The sequence below is a fragment of the Trachurus trachurus genome (genome assembly GCF_905171665.1).
Source record: "Trachurus trachurus genome assembly, chromosome: 22".
Classification (NCBI taxonomy): Eukaryota; Metazoa; Chordata; class Actinopteri; order Carangiformes; family Carangidae; genus Trachurus; species Trachurus trachurus.
In genome coordinates this window covers 28,908,579-28,925,465 of record NC_139907.1, presented here as the reverse complement: position 1 = coordinate 28,925,465, position 16,887 = coordinate 28,908,579, and the positions used below count along the sequence as shown (strand labels likewise).

At 41.3% G+C, this 16,887-nt stretch overlaps 1 protein-coding gene across 1 annotated transcript in view; it reads left to right on the top strand.

Moving 5' to 3' along the window:
* pxdn (peroxidasin) overlaps positions 1–16,887 on the top strand; it is a gene marked incomplete at its 5' end in the record, with an annotated part of 83,543 nt that overhangs the window by 47,149 nt on the left and 19,507 nt on the right. The window contains 5 exons of the mRNA XM_083998670.1: positions 2,440–2,715; positions 5,732–5,844; positions 7,173–7,329; positions 9,578–9,686; positions 12,452–12,609. Of these exons, the coding sequence (XP_083854796.1) occupies positions 2,440–2,715; positions 5,732–5,844; positions 7,173–7,329; positions 9,578–9,686; positions 12,452–12,609 (813 nt within the window). The remainder of the gene's footprint in view (positions 1–2,439; positions 2,716–5,731; positions 5,845–7,172; positions 7,330–9,577; positions 9,687–12,451; positions 12,610–16,887) is intronic.

The following is a 16,887-nucleotide window of genomic DNA, read 5'->3' as shown; positions in this document are numbered from 1 at the left end:
CAGATCCGCTCACGCTATGAATGAATGAATTTATTTATTTATTTATTTTGAACATAAAAAAATAAAATTTAAAAACAAAAAACAGAATACAAACAAAAAGAAGTGTCCGAAATGGAGCAGGTAGAAGTAAAACTTATATGACCCTACCCATTTCTTACTTATCTATTAATAAATAAACAACTTCATAAATCAATTTACAACCAAATATAAACATACAAACAACTATCCCCAATTTATTTAAAACCCAAATTAATTATATACACATTAATCAAATTATTTACAATCCTAAATATGAATTATATAATTATTAATTAAATAATAATTATTATAATAATTGATAATTTAACAAACAAAATCATCCCTTGACACAACTCCTCCTCAACCATATAACTCCACACTAGACACTAAACACTATAATGCTCAATCAGCAAAATGAAAGGTCTGGTCCAGCAGGGTGGCCCACATCTGGACAGATTCCAGCTGTTGCACTCCACTATTTACTGACAGCCGGAAGACTGCGTGTGCAGCAGAATTAGTCCAGATGTGGAAGAAGGATCTGATGTGATGTTGTGTATATGGGCCAGACTTGTGTGACGGAACCAGGCGTCGACTTGGTCATAAGAAAACAAGCGTGTGGCTCAGTGGGCTGGATTTATTGTCATCAGACATCACAGGATGTTATACAACGTTAATTCAGTCACAACAACATGAATGTGAATCACCTCTGGCTCTGGGTCAGGACAGCACTCACATTTATCTGATCCACTCAACACTAAATTCATTTTCCTCTCATTACTGATAAGGGAGTTCATTCCACAGTTTGCAGATATCAGATCTCAAATTCCAAAGATGTTTGAATCTGTCTCTAAACACGATGTTTAGATCTCTCATACCAGTTCAGCTCAAGTCAAATACAAGTACATTCTCTATTATTTTATCTCTTTTTTCCAATTCATGGTTCACATGTTCATTCACATAACAATTCACCACTAAATCACACAGCAATACACCCACAACTCCACAAACAATACAGATAAGGATGATTGGTCCTCCCTCAACAATACCAAAGATGAAATTTATAAAATACAAAATTGAGAACTAAACTCCCTAGAACAGGAATTCTGGGGTGCACCTTAGTGATACTTAAAAAACACAGATACAGAAGGGTTGAAAAGTGGAAAAAAGGGGGAAATGGACATAAGACATAGCATTAGACACACAGTGGTTGAACCGGTGTGACATACCTAATCCATCTTTTCAAAAACAGACCCCGCTCTAGTCTTATGGCAGAAGTCATTCTTTCCATCTTAAAAATGTCATAAACGATGTCAAACCACTGTAGGTTTTTCTAGTTTTAGCCACTTCCTTGTTACGGCTTTTCCTCTTAAAATCTGAAATTAGTATTTGTCATTAGAGGAGACATGTTCTGATGGTGGAACTCCTAAACATAATGATACAAACTGAAAAGGAGTGTCTGTCTAGAATACCTTTTGTAAAATTTTATAGACCTCCTGCCAGAAAGGGAACAGTATTGAATTTGACCAGAATATGTGAAAATGATTTGCCTCGAGGCCTCAACACTGTCTCCAACTTACAGATGAATTGGTATAGTGTCTTTTTGAGCTGGAGTGATGAAAAATCTAATAAGGTTTTTACAGCAAAACTCTTCATAGTGTTGAATTTGGAGTTTTCCGTTGTATCTCACATAAATGTTCCCAATCTTCTTCATTTAGGACTAGATTTCCTTCCCTCTCCCATTTCTGTTTTACATGCAGTGAGCTACCTACCCTAGAGTCTTGGGATGGTTTTTTGGCCTGGGCCTGAAGCAAATGCATCCATAAATACTTTTAATAAAATGTCATCCCATCGCTCTTGTTTGATCTCTTTCCTAATTTGCTCAAAATAGTGAGGAACCTGTAGAAATCTATAGAAGTCATCATTATTTAGTAGGGCTGGGACGATATGCTTTTCTCCCGATTCGATTTTTTGGATGGCGATTCAATTTAAATTGCGATTCTACGATATTGCCGATTCTCTCGATTTTTAATCTGCATTTTTAACATTTATCTGCACACGAATACTGTAGGAGCCTAGAAATGAACATACTCCATTATAAAGTGAACCTAAACCCTTTTCAAAACCTGTACTCTCTGTATGTAAAAAAGGCGAACGAATGCACATTGCACAATATTTAAAAAATATATATATATTTTTTTTTTTTCAAAAAAAAAAAATCGATTTAAAAATCGTCAAAAAAGATATCGCAATATTTATGTGAATCGATTTTTTCTCCTACCCCTATTATTTAGACCAAATTGTCTCTTTAGGTTTTGAAAATTGTTCATTGACCCTTTACACAAAGACTTTTCCATCCCTTACATCTTGCATCCTCTCTATTATTTTCTATTCTCTGTAACATGATTTTGCTTCTGGCTGCAGCGATCCCGCAGTTCACCGTCACACCGCAGGACCAGTCGGTCCTGGAGGGTCACACCGTGGACTTCCCGTGCGAGGCGAGCGGTTACCCACAGCCGGTGATGGCCTGGACGAGGGGGGGCAGCCCGTTGCCCCTGGACCGCCGCCACGCGGTCCTGTCCACCGGAACACTGCGCATCACCCGGGTGGCGGCCCACGACGAGGGCCAGTACGAGTGCCAGGCGGTCAGCCCCGTGGGGACGGTGCACACGGCCGTCCAGCTCAGCATCCAGCAGAGAGGTGAGGGGGGGTGGGGGGGGGCTTTCACACAGACAGACAGAATGTAGCAGAGAGAGTCCCAGGCTGCAGGACATAATGCTGTGTTACACCAGGCCGCCTCAGCATACAGCTGCACAGCAAAAACTCAAATATCTTACCAAGAATATTTGTCAGATTTCTAGTCAAAACAAATCTCATTCTACTTAAAATAAGACTCATCACTCATTTTACTTCTTTCAAGCATATTTTCCCTTGAAATAAGTAGAAAAATCTGATAGTGGAGCAAGTCTTTCTTTTCTCATTACAAGCACAAAAAGCTTGCTTTCACTGGCAGATTTTTCTACTTATTTCAAGTAAGAAGTTGTTTGAAACAAGTGAAAATTATCTAAAACAAGTAGATTTTTAGGCGTTGATTCTTATTTTAAGTGGAAAGAGATTAGTAAGAAAGAAGACAAAATATTCTTGGAAAGATTTAGAGTTTTGCAGTGTGGGGACCTGGCCGCCGTACACAGGCTGTCATTGTGTCTGCCTCTTCAAACACTGTGTGTTTGTGGAGGAGGAGGAGGGGGAGGAGGAGGAGGAGGAGGAGGAGGAGGAGGAGGAGGAGGAGGAGGAGGAGGAGGAGGAGGAGGAGGAGGAGGAGGAGGAGGGGAGGGGGGGGGTGCTAGGTGGTAAAATGTTAAGAGGAGGGGAGTGGTGCAGACCCCGTCATTCACAGCTAATTTGTCGTTTACACATGCAAGTCAGCTATTACTGCTCAAATGCATGTAAACACTGAAAGACAGATAGGTCTGAGAGAAGGATGGGTGTGTGTGTGTGTGTGTGTTCAATTGAGTGGACAAGTTTTGCAACTGCACATGTGTGTGTGCTTTGTGTGTGTGTGTGCTGTGTGTGTGTGTGTGTGTGTGTGTGTGTGTGTGTGTGTGTGTGTGTGTGTGTGTGTGTGTGTGTGTGTGTGTGTGTGTGTGTGTGTGTGTGTGTGTTATCAAATATTTTCCTGTGTATTTCATTTTGTGAGTGCATGTGTTTGCATGTTGATAGGTATGTAGAGGTTGGTGTGTTGCGCTGTTGTGTGGTTATGTGTGAAATTACAGGCTTGGTTTAGCACAGGAAAGCATGGCAGTCTGTAATCCTAAAATGACACCATGTTTTTCCATGTAGTAATGGCTGTTAACATGGCTCAAAGTACACGTTGCATAATGGCCCCACACTGTTAAAGCCCTGTACAAGCCCCCACCGTGCTGCAGGGTGGGACGGGGCGGCTGCCATATGCTAAAGAGAGCAGACAAAGCATTGCAGAAAGTGAAAGTAGAGATTAGCAGGATGTGGTTTTTATTGGATGTGAATCATGTCACCGTTTGACCAGAACTGTAACGTTATCAACCATTTTACATCCATGTGATTTATCCTGAATGCCTGCAGCTGTACTGTACAGCCACTACAGTCAGCCCTGTGTTTTACAAAGTTCAGCTTTGATTTAAAGGCAGTTAATTAGTGTCAGACGACTATGAAACTGCCTCCCACTCAGCTCTGTGTTCTCAAACTCATGGGGTTTTCCCATGGCCAGGTGGCTCACTGCTGCCTGCTGCATGGGAACCATGTAGGCAACTAAACATGGTGAGCAGGGGGCAAACAGCCCACCCCCACCCCCACCCCCACACACTCCTGAGAAACACCTCGGCTGCAGAGTGGTTCAATCATGACGCTCAGACACAAAGATAGAACACAGGGTATGTGTGTGAGAGAGCCTCAGTGTGTGTGTGTGTGTGTGTGTGTGTGTGTGTGGGAGGTGAGGGCAGAGGATAAGACACATGTACATGTGCTCATGTGATTATTTACTTTCAGTCCCACAGGTGTGTGTATATACAGTATGTATGTGTGTGTGTGTGTGTGTGTGTATGGTTAGCAGAGTTCAGCCAAGCAGACAGACACGTGACTTTTTATCTAGATGAAGATTCAGATAAAGTTGATTCGTCCTATATACACTGTCCTGTATACATACTGTCAGACGGTGCAGAGTGCATCTCTTTTGGCTCATGACCCCATTTTAACATCACATTCTGGTGCATTTTATTTGAACTCGATTTATATTAAAGAAAGTGAAAGTATAGAATACAGTTATAATATAATTATGATTTTAAAAAGAATAATAATTAGTTAAAAAAATGTTTATTGTTATTATTATTTTTTTTTTTTGAATTTAAGGTGACCCAGCATGGGGTCCCAACCCAAAGGTTGAAAAACACTGACCTAGACTGTAGATTGCACATGCCTCAAATTGAACATTTGAAAAGAAGTTAAGAATCATAATGAATTTAATAGTTTAAAAGAGATTGTAACTGCAGACCCAGCTGCATCTTCAAGTCAAATACAATAAATTAAAATGAAATGAAATGACCAAACCAGTAAAAAAAAAAAGGTTAAAATTGGTTAAAACCTAAGTCAAAACATGGACATTGACAGTTGTACATACATACATACATTCATAAAGATGACACACGTGTATCTCGTTCTTTGTGTCTGTCTGTCTGTCTGTCTGTGTGCTGGTTGACCAGTTCAGTCCCTCTACACAAATAGAAAACATCTGGTTTCACGTGTTAAACATCTGTGAGGTGCAGTTGATCAAAAAGAAAATGGTTGACACAGCTAGAGAAAACATACTGAGGGTAAAAACTGAAAACCATTGTGAATATCGACAGAAATTTGCTCCACAATTAGTTTTTCTCAGCATTATTTCCCTTTGAACTACAGAATGCCCTCACCTCCTTCAAAGCCCTCGCTGACTTGAAGTTGTTAAATGTTTTGCGGCGCTGTAATAAAGGAAAGAAAAATAGCGAGTGCAGTGTAACACAAACACTGGGAGTGTGTGTATGTTCCATGAGTACATGTAGGACAGTAAAACACTATGATGAGTCAAGAGTTTGAATGTCTGCTGTGATTGATTGCAAAAGTCATTTTTACATGTACACTACTTGAAACACTGGTGCATAATCATTAACATATGCGCATGTGTGTGTGTATGTTTTAACTCATTCAGTAACGCCTGTTTTCACAAATGCTCCAAGGGACGTGACGGTTGAGTCTGGCCAGGACGTCCAGATTCCCTGCAGCGCTCAGGGCCAGCCGCAGCCTGTCCTCACCTGGAACAAGGTTAGACTCCACCAGCTCCTATTGGCTGAGAGAGGCGCCGTCACCGCGCCACCACACAGGCCCCGGGGTTAGACACAGAGCTGCTCAAGTGGTTGACAGAGAAGAGGAAATCACTGCAGTGATGGGAATAACGGCTTTATAAAATAACGGCGTTACTTTTTTCAATAACGAGTTATCAAAAAAAGTTACTGTTTCCCCCGTTATAACGCCGTTACCGTTACTGACAATAAAATGTGCCGTTACTTGGCTCAGGAAACAAAATAACACACCCGTTTAAGTGTACGTTATATACACATTCTTCTTCCAACTAAAGGAAAAAAGACATTTATCTGGAACTAACAAAATCAGTATTCTTAAAGGGATAGTTCACCCAAAATTGAAATTGCACTCATTATCTCCTCACCCTCATGTGGAGGGCTGGGAGAAGTTTCAGAGTCCTCCGTGGCTTCTCTGAGTTACAGGGGGTCTCGGTGTAGCAGTGCATGTCCATATAACGGTTGCAAATGGATAGCAACTGTCTTCATAACAAAAAGACACACCAAAAAACATCCAAATACCTCCATACTGCTCGTATGTAATGTCCTTCTTGTATTGAAGCCCCGAAATGCGAAATTGTCCCGAAAAAAATTTAATAAGTCTATATTTCAAGCTCGTTTGTAGCGGAAGCTTCTCGAAGCTCCTCTTCCTGGTTCGTCAAATTTGGACGAACTGGGAAGAGGACGGACCCTGGTTCGTCCAAATTTTTCGGGGCTTCAATACAAGACGGACATTAGGTTAGGTTAGGTGCCTTTCTGAAGAGCGTGGTATTTTATTATAATGATTATTTATTCATCTATTTTTTTTCTTCTGTTTTTTTTTTCTTCAATTGTCAGAGATGGAAAGCATGTACAGACTTGCTACTTGCTACGCTTGATTACTAATGTTATCTAATGTTTGTGCTCCACCATGTAGTGGTTGTGACTTAAATTTTAAAAAAATGAAGTGAAGGTAATAGTCACTGGGTTGGGTGGGCGAGTCCAAGTAATTTGACATATTTGAGCATTTTCTTTTCTTTTAAGTAATGCTGTAGTTACTTTTCCTGGTAATTAGTTACTTTTATAATGTAGTAATTCAGTTACTTACTCAGTTACCTTTTGGGGAAAGTTACTTGTAAGTGTTTATTTACTAGTCATTGTAGTATATCGAGGTAAATAGTGCTTCTGCAGTAACTGAGTGGTTAAAATGCTCCAGCTCTTTGCGGTCTGATCAGCCTGTCAGTTGACCCACTCCTTTAGTCCATAGGGTCCTGACCTTTCCCCTCTGCCTCCCCCTCCACCCTGCCCCCCCAGGATGGAGTGCAGGTGACAGAAAGTGGCAAGTTCCACATCAGCCCTGAGGGTTACCTGGAGGTGAAGGACGTGGGCACGGCCGACGGTGGACGCTACGAATGCGTCGCTCGCAACCCCATCGGCTACCAGGTGGCCAGCATGGTGCTCACCGTCACAGGTAAGAAACAGCTGATCGCCACTACATGACCTGACGGACCCGGTGTTCACTGCTGGTTCCTTTTCTGGCTGACGTAGCTTAAAGGTTCATATTTACTAATACACACGTCTCCAGAGAGTTATTAAAGATAGTTATTAAAGAAAACCATCTTAGTGTAGTTTTGTCTCTCTTGGCCTTTCAGCCAATCAGAGGATAGACTCAGACTGTTTTGGGAACGGTCAAATAGAAATTAAGATGGTATCAGGTAAACACAGGCTGTTTATTTTAAAACATTTTCCTAAATGAAACAATTAGGTCCTGAACTATTATCTTTGTCTCGATTAATCTACTGTATCAACTCTTGTTTTGATTAGGCTGTTAATGAAAGGATTACATTTTCAACTAATTAGTTTAGTTTAATAAGTTTATTTGTATCAGGGACAACGTACAAAATAACATTAGTCTCAAAATGAGCAGAGATGCCTTGTACCGGATTTAGCTTACTAGCTACTTTCCATCCATAGTCCCTGGGCAGGTGAATAATCTGGCGATTATTTTTTGTTTCGTCTTTTTATAATAATTTACGAACAAATAATCACTTTTCTTCTTTAAATTCTTCATTTATTTATTCATATTTTCAATCCTACCATGAAGTTTTGCACTCAAAGATTCAAGTATTGAAAAGCAGCAACTTGTTACAAACAGTTCATCTTGACTCTCACCACTCCAGTGACCAGCCCAAGTAAAGAATTCAACTAACAAGAATAAATAACCCCTAAATGAGAGAAAAAAAAAGAAAAGAAATCAAATGTGGAAGACATTAACTCACATGAGTGCAAGTGAATACAAACAGAACTTGATTAAATAAACACAATCTCACTTCTCTATCTCTCTTCCTTCAGTTCTTATCTCCCTCACTTTCACTTTCCAGGCTTGACCAGGTGCCGCCATTGTTCCCCTTCACTCTGTTTATGATTTTTTTCCCCCTCTGTTTATTATATAATCGGGAATATCGGGGGGGGCCTGAACAAGAAATATCCTATGATTCTTCAGAATAAATATTTAGCAGCCACCAAGAAGAGAAGAGAAGGGGAAAGAGGAAATGAGGCAGAGCGGTGCGAGGTGTGAGCCGTGTGAAACATAACAGGAAAGAGACATTAAGTATGTTCAGTATATCATTGTCACCTTAGAGGAAAGCGTTCTGCTGATCCTCCCTGTCCAAGTCAGTCAGTAATTTAGTCACACTCTGCTGCAACGCTATTAGATTCCTATCAGCTCCTCCCTGTGTGAGTTGGTGTTTCCTGCAGAGATTTCTCAGGTCAGACCACAGCACTCTGCTGGTGAACCATAAACTGTATCACTGTGCTCAGTTGTTGTTGGACCCTCTCAGTCCTCACGTCACAATCTCACTGTTTTCAATGGCACACTAAGATAACGGAGCGCGCCAGAAATGTGTTCACTCCACCTCCAGGAGGGAAGCTGGAGTCACTTACAGCATGCAGCTGGAGAGAAGGAGCACTAGCTGGCCCAGCTTCTTCCTGACAAACCATTACTTTACCAGAACAATGGTTCTCAAAGTGGGGTGCGGGGACCCCCAGGGGTCCTTGAGAGGGTTCAAGGGGGTCCCCCCAGGGGTCCTTGAGAGGCTTCAAGGGGGTCCCCAACTTTTTCTTGAAATTTTGAAACTTTTTTTCTAGAATTTAACTTTTTTTTTTTTTTGAGAATTTTTTTTTTTTTTTTGAAAATTTGAAACTTTTTCTAGATTTCTTTTTAAACTTTTTTCTAGAGTTGTTTTTTTTTTTTTTTAGAAATCTTACCACTTCTTTCCAGAAATGTCTCTACAATATTTCCAAAAATGTATGCCATTGGCCCTAATTTGAATGTACATTGACTAAAAACTTAATGTAGTCTCAGAACAAATATTTGTGTATTTCTGGTGTTTGCTTCAAAATTTTGTCCAATGGGGATTCGTGGTCTAATTTGTGTCAATTTAGGGGTCCTTGATGTAAAAAGGTTTGGGAATGACTACCTTAGAGCACTGAGAACCTCATGTATGTGAAAAACAGAATATAATGACACTGGGTTGTGCAAATGGCATAGACGCCTTTATATAAATATTTGTGTAGCACTTAATTGGCATTTGATTGAAAAATGACTAAACCACACCCATGACTATTTTTTTTATTGCACCAGCAGAGAAACAGCTGACCCAAACATGTTGAAGTTGAAGGCTCTGTGTCTGTGTGTGTCTGTCTCTGTGTGACCACAGTTCCTGCCGTCAGCAGAGAGGGAGACACCTTTGTGAGCACCTCCATAGAGCAGGCCATCCGTAACGTGGACAGCGCTATCGAGTCCACCAGGAGACGTCTCTTTGATGGGTAAGATGTGAGAAACTCACACAACAAACACACATACAGTACAGTACACACACGTGCACACAAAATACAGTGCAACAAACAGTGTGACACAGCGATTTGTTTGCCTTCTTTGGAGCTGAAATACATGCACATACACAATTAATACAGAGTATTGTAATAAATCAACATATGAATAGAGACACAGTGACCCTCACGTCTTCACCAAGAGTATTTTCAGTGACTGAATCAGCATTTCACAGCACATGTCCACATTAGCCCATATCAGCATATAGTATTACAGAGATTCTGCTTTATGGTCTGTTATAGGGGTGTAACGGTTCGGTACGTACCTCAGTTCAGGGGTCACGGTTCGGTACGGTTTCGGTACAGCAGACACTAACTGAATGTAAAACTAAAATCTGTCTTGTGTTATAAAAGTAAAAAAAAAAAAAAGAATATAAAATAAAACGAGTGCATTAGGAGTGTTATAATACCATTCATTAATTCTAGAGGAAAAACACTTGCACTTGAGAACTAACTATTATAAAAAAAACAAGAAACTAACATCAGTGTTGGTCACAGTTAATTTACATGCCAGTTGCTTTGGTGATGTTTCTGGTGTCTGTGTTCATGTCAGGAGGCTTAAAAGCAGCGGGATAAGTTGTTGCACACAACTTGTCTTTCTCCTCGCACCAGTGATTGACATATCACGGTGATGCCGTCTCATATGTGTTAACGTGTTTGATGCGTTTCTAGCGACACAGGGCGCATCCGTAAAATAGCGCCGACGGAGAGCCACACGGTGACATAAATGAGGCAGCAGCTCCTCTAACTTCACTCTCTCATCACTTCTCTTCTTCGTCTGTTATGACGGTTGTGGCAGCTTCGAGGCTCATTACCACCACCTAGGTTGGAGTGAGGACTGGACTTTTAAAAAAAATTTTTTTATATTCACTCAGACGTATTCGTCGTGTGACTGTGTGCACCGAACCGTGACCCCCGTACCGTGACGGCACGGGACGAATACATATACCGTTACACCCCTAGTCTGTTATTATATAAATTGGTAGTTTCTGTGTGAGAACATGTGGAGGCTGATGTTTACACATTAGGCTTGTATTTACTGGCACTAAGTCTACATCTTAATGTAGCTCCAGTCTGCATCTGCATTATGTCCTCACTCCTTTTACATTTAGACCCATTGAAATATTCTTTATAGCCTCAGTAAATGACTCAGTGCAGATCTCCATGCTCATGGGGCCTACGTTAGAATACTAATAGCTTGTCATCTTGGTGAATGACTTGCATGTTCTAAGTTTGAGTCAGAGCCCTCGGGGAAAGAGTGTGGCCATTTAAATTGAAGGCTAAAGTTGCTGCAAGTCTCAGAGATTATGGTCTGTACCCTGCGGCTTCAGTGGACGAGGGTTTCAATGGTTTTAAGTCAGACTGCTTCAATCAGAGCACTGACACAGGCTGCTGCATCAACGGCCATTTATGGCTGTTACAATGAAGGTCACTGCCAGGTCACTGGAAATTTCACTCATTATCTACTCCCCCTCATGTGGACTAAGGGCTGGGAGAAGTTTCAGAGTCCTCCGTGGCTTCTCTGAGTTACAGGGGGTCTCGGCGTAGCAGTGCATGTCCATATAACGGTTGCAAATGGATACCAACTGTCTTCGTAACAAAAAGACACACCAAAAAACATCCAAATACCTCCATGCTGCTCGTATGTAATGTCCGTCTTGTATTGAAGCCCCGACATGAGAAATTGTCCCGAAAAAAATTAAATAAGTCTATATTTCAAGCTTGTTTGTAGCGGAAGCTCCTCTTTCCAGTTCGTCCAGATTTGACGAACTGGAAAGAGGAGCTTCCGCTTCCTTTCACTCACTCACTCACTCACTCACTCACTCACTCACTCACTCACTCACTCACTCACTCACTCACTCACTCACTCACTCACTCACTCACTCACTCACTCACTCACTCACATGTATGCTGTGTGATATGGACTAAAAAAAAATCCACAAAAAAAAAAAGCCCAGACCTTTTTTTTTATTAACACATTAAGATGTCAAACAACGTGTTCGTGTTTAAATAGTAACTTACGAAGATGATGTCATACTGCACATGTAAGCTATTACATGTGCAGTATGACATCATCTAAATGTGCAAAGTAAGACCATTTTAAAAATGTTGTTTTTTTTACCTTGGATATACCACCTGTGGATCTGGCATGTGTGGTAATAGAAGGCCACACCCCCCGGTACAAGTCTGCACGTCTAGAGCTGAGCATGTGTTTAAAGAATGACCTGAGGTGATAGTAAAGCAGTGCAGTGGTCCTCAGAGGAGAGTGCAAGCAGTGAACAACACAGAGACATGCGCACAGACTCAGCGGTAGGCTCATGATGGAGGAGATCCAACTCATGAGTGAAATGATTAAGATGTTTGTGCATGTTTTTGGGCTTCTCCTCGTTTGAACTCTCTGACCCACTGTGGCTGAAGCAAAAACTTTTTTTCTGGAAAACATCAGGGAAAGCTCGGCCTGCTTGTGCAGCCCTCAAGGAAAACAAAACGAACATTTGTGGTTTGAACATGAAAAGTTTTTTTTTTTTCTAATTTGTCTTTCTCTCACCACTCTTTACCACCATACATTTCCTACCAATGCACTTCTTCTCCTTTGTTTTTTCTCCACATAACACCGTATTCATTGTCCCTCCCCCCTTCATCACTCTTCCCTCCTCTCCCACCTCCCTAACACTCCATCTCCCTATCCCTCATCCCTCCAGTCAGCCTCGTACCCCAGGAGAGTTGCTAGCTCTTTTCCGGTATCCGCGTGACCCCTACACGGTGGAGCAGGCTCGTGCTGGAGAGATCTTCGAGCAGACCCTGCTGCTCATCCAGAACCACGTCAACCAGGGGCTCACGGTGGACACCAACGGCACCGGTGAGGTTGATAAACTGCTGCGCTGCCTCCACAATGAGGTTGTAGAACCTTTACTGCAGGGGTGCAGATCCGATGTCAGGATTGGGGGGGGACACAAAAGTGATTTTTATTTTGTTTGCCCGTATGCAGCTCATAACATGCGACCATAAATAACAACTTGGTAGAGGCTCGCCATATCATTCATAAAGTACTGCACAGGGAATTATATATTGTGCTTACCTTTCTTGTTTATTTGTCCTAAACAGCCAACAGCGCATATCACTGCTGTTATATTAGTAAATTATAATTTTAAGGGTCTCAGACATATAATATCTGCTCACGTTCTTATCTTTCGCCTCCATCCGACCCTCCCAGATCCCCAGTTCTTCTCCCCATCTCCCTTTTCTCCCAGTGTATGGGACTACTTTATACATGATGAATTGATATGGATGAAAATCAAAATATGAAGCCTTAAGATTGAGGGGGTCGTTTTTTTTTAAAGCCTGCTGATATCATCAGCGTCTGAGTAAGAAACTACCTGTTCATTTGCATCGTAGTGGAGGAGACCAGAGATGGAACGTGGAGTCAGAAATATATTTGTCAAACATTATGTTCCACCATTTCAATCATTTATTTTTAGATGTGAATCTAAAATGTGAAGAATGTGAGGTCTGAAAATACATTTGTTCAATTTTGAATAATTTGGGGTATTTTTATTGGGGGGAACAATTCATGTTTTTCAGAAGGTCCCCCCGGATCTGCACCCATGCTTCACTGTGACATCACATCTCTGTCTGTGCAAAAAAACCTAAACATGTAATGGCTGCACACAACCTGTTGTACCTTTATTCCACCTTTCTCTATGAAAGGTGCTAACAAGAAATATGATGTATTGTTGCTGTGCCTTTTAAAGGGGTAGTTCAACATTTTGGCAAATTCACCCATTGCATAATCCCTGTAGTCATAGCGGTAGGTTCGTTATCTTTAATTATCGGTGCATGTTGTTTTGAAATCAGTGGCGCAGAGACGTGAGCTGCTCAGCGAACACAATGGAGGTGAATGGTACAGGTCCCCTGTCCCTCAAAACTAATCAAATACACAATCCAACAACTGCAAAACACTCTGGTGGACAAGTTGTGACCTGCACATTCACCACGCTATGAAATAATAACGTATACCGTAAAATTCGGAATAAATCGCACTGGTATATAAGCCGCAATCTATTTTTGAGGACCTCAAACTGGGAAAACAAGGTTTTCTATTGCTATTTGGTAATAAAAGCATTATACAGGTTCCACATGTTTCTGTGCTGCGGTGTAGCTCTTTCTTGTTATTTTATATTTAAAAAGAAAAGAGATCGCGGGGTAATTATACACCGAATTTTACGGTAATTATGTAACATTACGACACATGAAGAAAATACTCGGAACTACTTGGGCTTTTGAAATCACTCCGCCCAGCAGCCATGTCTGGAATGTAGTTCCAGCTACGCATTTACCTCGAAAACAACTAAATCTTGTAATGTTACATTATTATTTCATAACATGGTGAATGTGCAGGTCACAACGACTTGATAATTCAAGTCCCTTACACTGAGTGTGTGTGAAATTAGGTCATTTTTCTAAGCCAAAATAATATGTTTTAACTTTGTGACTAGACCTGCTTCCTGTGTTGCCTCACTTACCGTGAGGAAGAGTATCGTATCACAGGCTCTGTAGCTGACAAAAGCCAAGTGGTGCAGCGTTCTGTCAGGGCGTGAACAGCCTCAGCGGGCCCCTGGGAGTCTGCTCACTGGTTTACTGGTGTTGCACGCTCGCAACACTCCCAACAGTAGTGGAGACTTTGGCATAATATTATGGATTACGCTGTATTCAAAGGATGGGGAAGGAAGTATGACACCATCAGTGATTTCAGCATGTTTTCTGATGAGCATTCCCACAGTATAAGACAACATATGAAGTGATCGGTGCAATAGCCTATGTACTGCACACGAAAACCTGAGATGAACTTCTATGTATATTGGTGTAAAGAGAAAGAAGTCTATGACCCATACAAGTAATATCTGAACAACATACAAACCAGTGCACGCCCCCACACTCTTAGATCTAGATGCATATCGATGCTGTGCATGTTTTATTGGTGTTGACAAATGACCAAATTCTTGCAGAGTGAAACACAACATGCCTCTAAAGTGTCATTGTGAGCTCAGTATGAGGCTCTCCCCTCCTGATTCCTAAGCAAAGTCTCATGCAGCCAGTAATTCAATTCTGAACCACTCTATGAATTACCATGTTATTGTGAGCAACACTTGGCTGTGTGTGAGCCCTCCATCTGTATGCCATTTTCTCTTAAGCATGACCCGAGGCAGAGAGGACATAATCATAGAACAGTTGACAAGGAGCCCATAAACAGTTTTATTAGGCCCGTGTCACTCCACACAACACTGAGCTCCACTGTACTCTCACAGTCCAGCGCACGACACATTCTGGGATTGCTCCGCGCTGATGTGCAGATTTTCTCCGTTATGCATGAGGCTGGGAGAGCAAGGGTTAATTTGGATGTTTATACACACACGCATCTGTCTTTGTTTGCATTCTCATACACATGGAAAAATACCCTGTGGTCCAAGAAAGAGAAGCATGAAAACACTGGTTGTAATGGAGGGTTAGATTTAACAGCTAAAGGTCAAATGTGCACGGTCTGTAATTATACATGATGTCTCATATGTGGCGCTTTGGAAAGTTCTACTTAGATCTATGTATTCTGCCCAGCCTATGGATTTATAAAGGAGTAAAAAGGTGTAAGGAGGAGCTGCAGGTGAGAGATAAAGGTGGAAAATAGTGTTGTCGGAATAGGAGGAGGGGTGAAAATAGAGAGCTCTGTGAAATAGGAACAAAGAGAGACAGTGTTTTCATTACTTATGCCAACAACCAAATGTTCATTGTTGCACTGGCCCCAAACCAAGTTAACAGAGATTTCTGCCCGTCAGCAGAAACAAATGAGCTGTTTTTATTGTAGCTCTACCTCATCTGGGAGGGCAACGCCACAGTTTCCCCCTTCTCCTCTGAACTCTCACAGACACACACACACACACACACACACACACACACACACACACACACACACACACACACACACACACACACACAGTTGTGCACGCATGTGTGTGAGGAAGGGTGGAGAGAAACTCCCACCTATCCCCCTCAATGAGGTCGGCAGCACACACTTAACACTTGTTCTCATGCATGACCACATCTGATCTATCACACACACACACACACACACACTGATATACTGCATGTTGATGTTTTCACATTTCACAAAGCAAGTCAGGGCAGGTTAGTGAACCCGACAGGAGGTTCTTTCCAGTCTGAGAGCAGGAGACTGTGTCTGCTATAAAACGTAGTTTACACATTTAAATCACGTTCACAGCCTCTATACTGCTTTGTAGAAAAACCTGCTATCCTAATGTTCTTTATTTCAAATATTTACTTTTTAAAAATGTATTTTTTATTAGTGGTGAGGACACACAATTAAATAATACAGGGGTGTATCATGGGTGATTAACAAACAACAGCACAGTAGAAACAAGTTTCCAAATAGGCGAACAGAGAGAAGACAAGAGCAAAACAACAGAGAAAAAAAGAAGGGTAACACTTTATAATAATTACACACTATTAAGCATTGATAAATACATAAAGCATGACTACTAATGAATACAATTAGCATGTAGTTTATAAATACAGTTAGTGCTTATCAATGATGAGTAAAACATTTTTAACTGTGTTTATAAACTACATACTAATGAGTATGTGTTATAAATGATGAATTAATTATTTAATGCTTAAAGGGATAGTTCAACATTTTGGCAAATTGGCCCATTGCCATAATCCCATTGTTACCTTTATTTGTTAGTGCAAGCTATTTTTAGAACGGCGGAGCAGAACCGTGAGCTGCTCAGAGCTACGCTATACAGAGGCTGATGGGATTTCTTGGTTTCCCTCATCAAACTCATCAAATACACAATCCAACAACTCCAAAACGCTCTGGTGGACAAGTTGTGACCTGCACATTCACCACGCTATGAGATAATAACACAACGTTACCAGACAGAGTTGTTTTCGAGGGAAATACAGAGACTGCTTGATGAAAAACTGTCCCTAAAGGCAACGCGCATCAGCAGTTTTGCATGAATTTACTTGATGAGTTTGATGAGGGAAACCAAGAAATCCCATGAGCCTCCGTAGCGTAGCTCTGAGCAGCTCACGGCTCTGCTCCGCCGTTCTAAAAACATCTTAC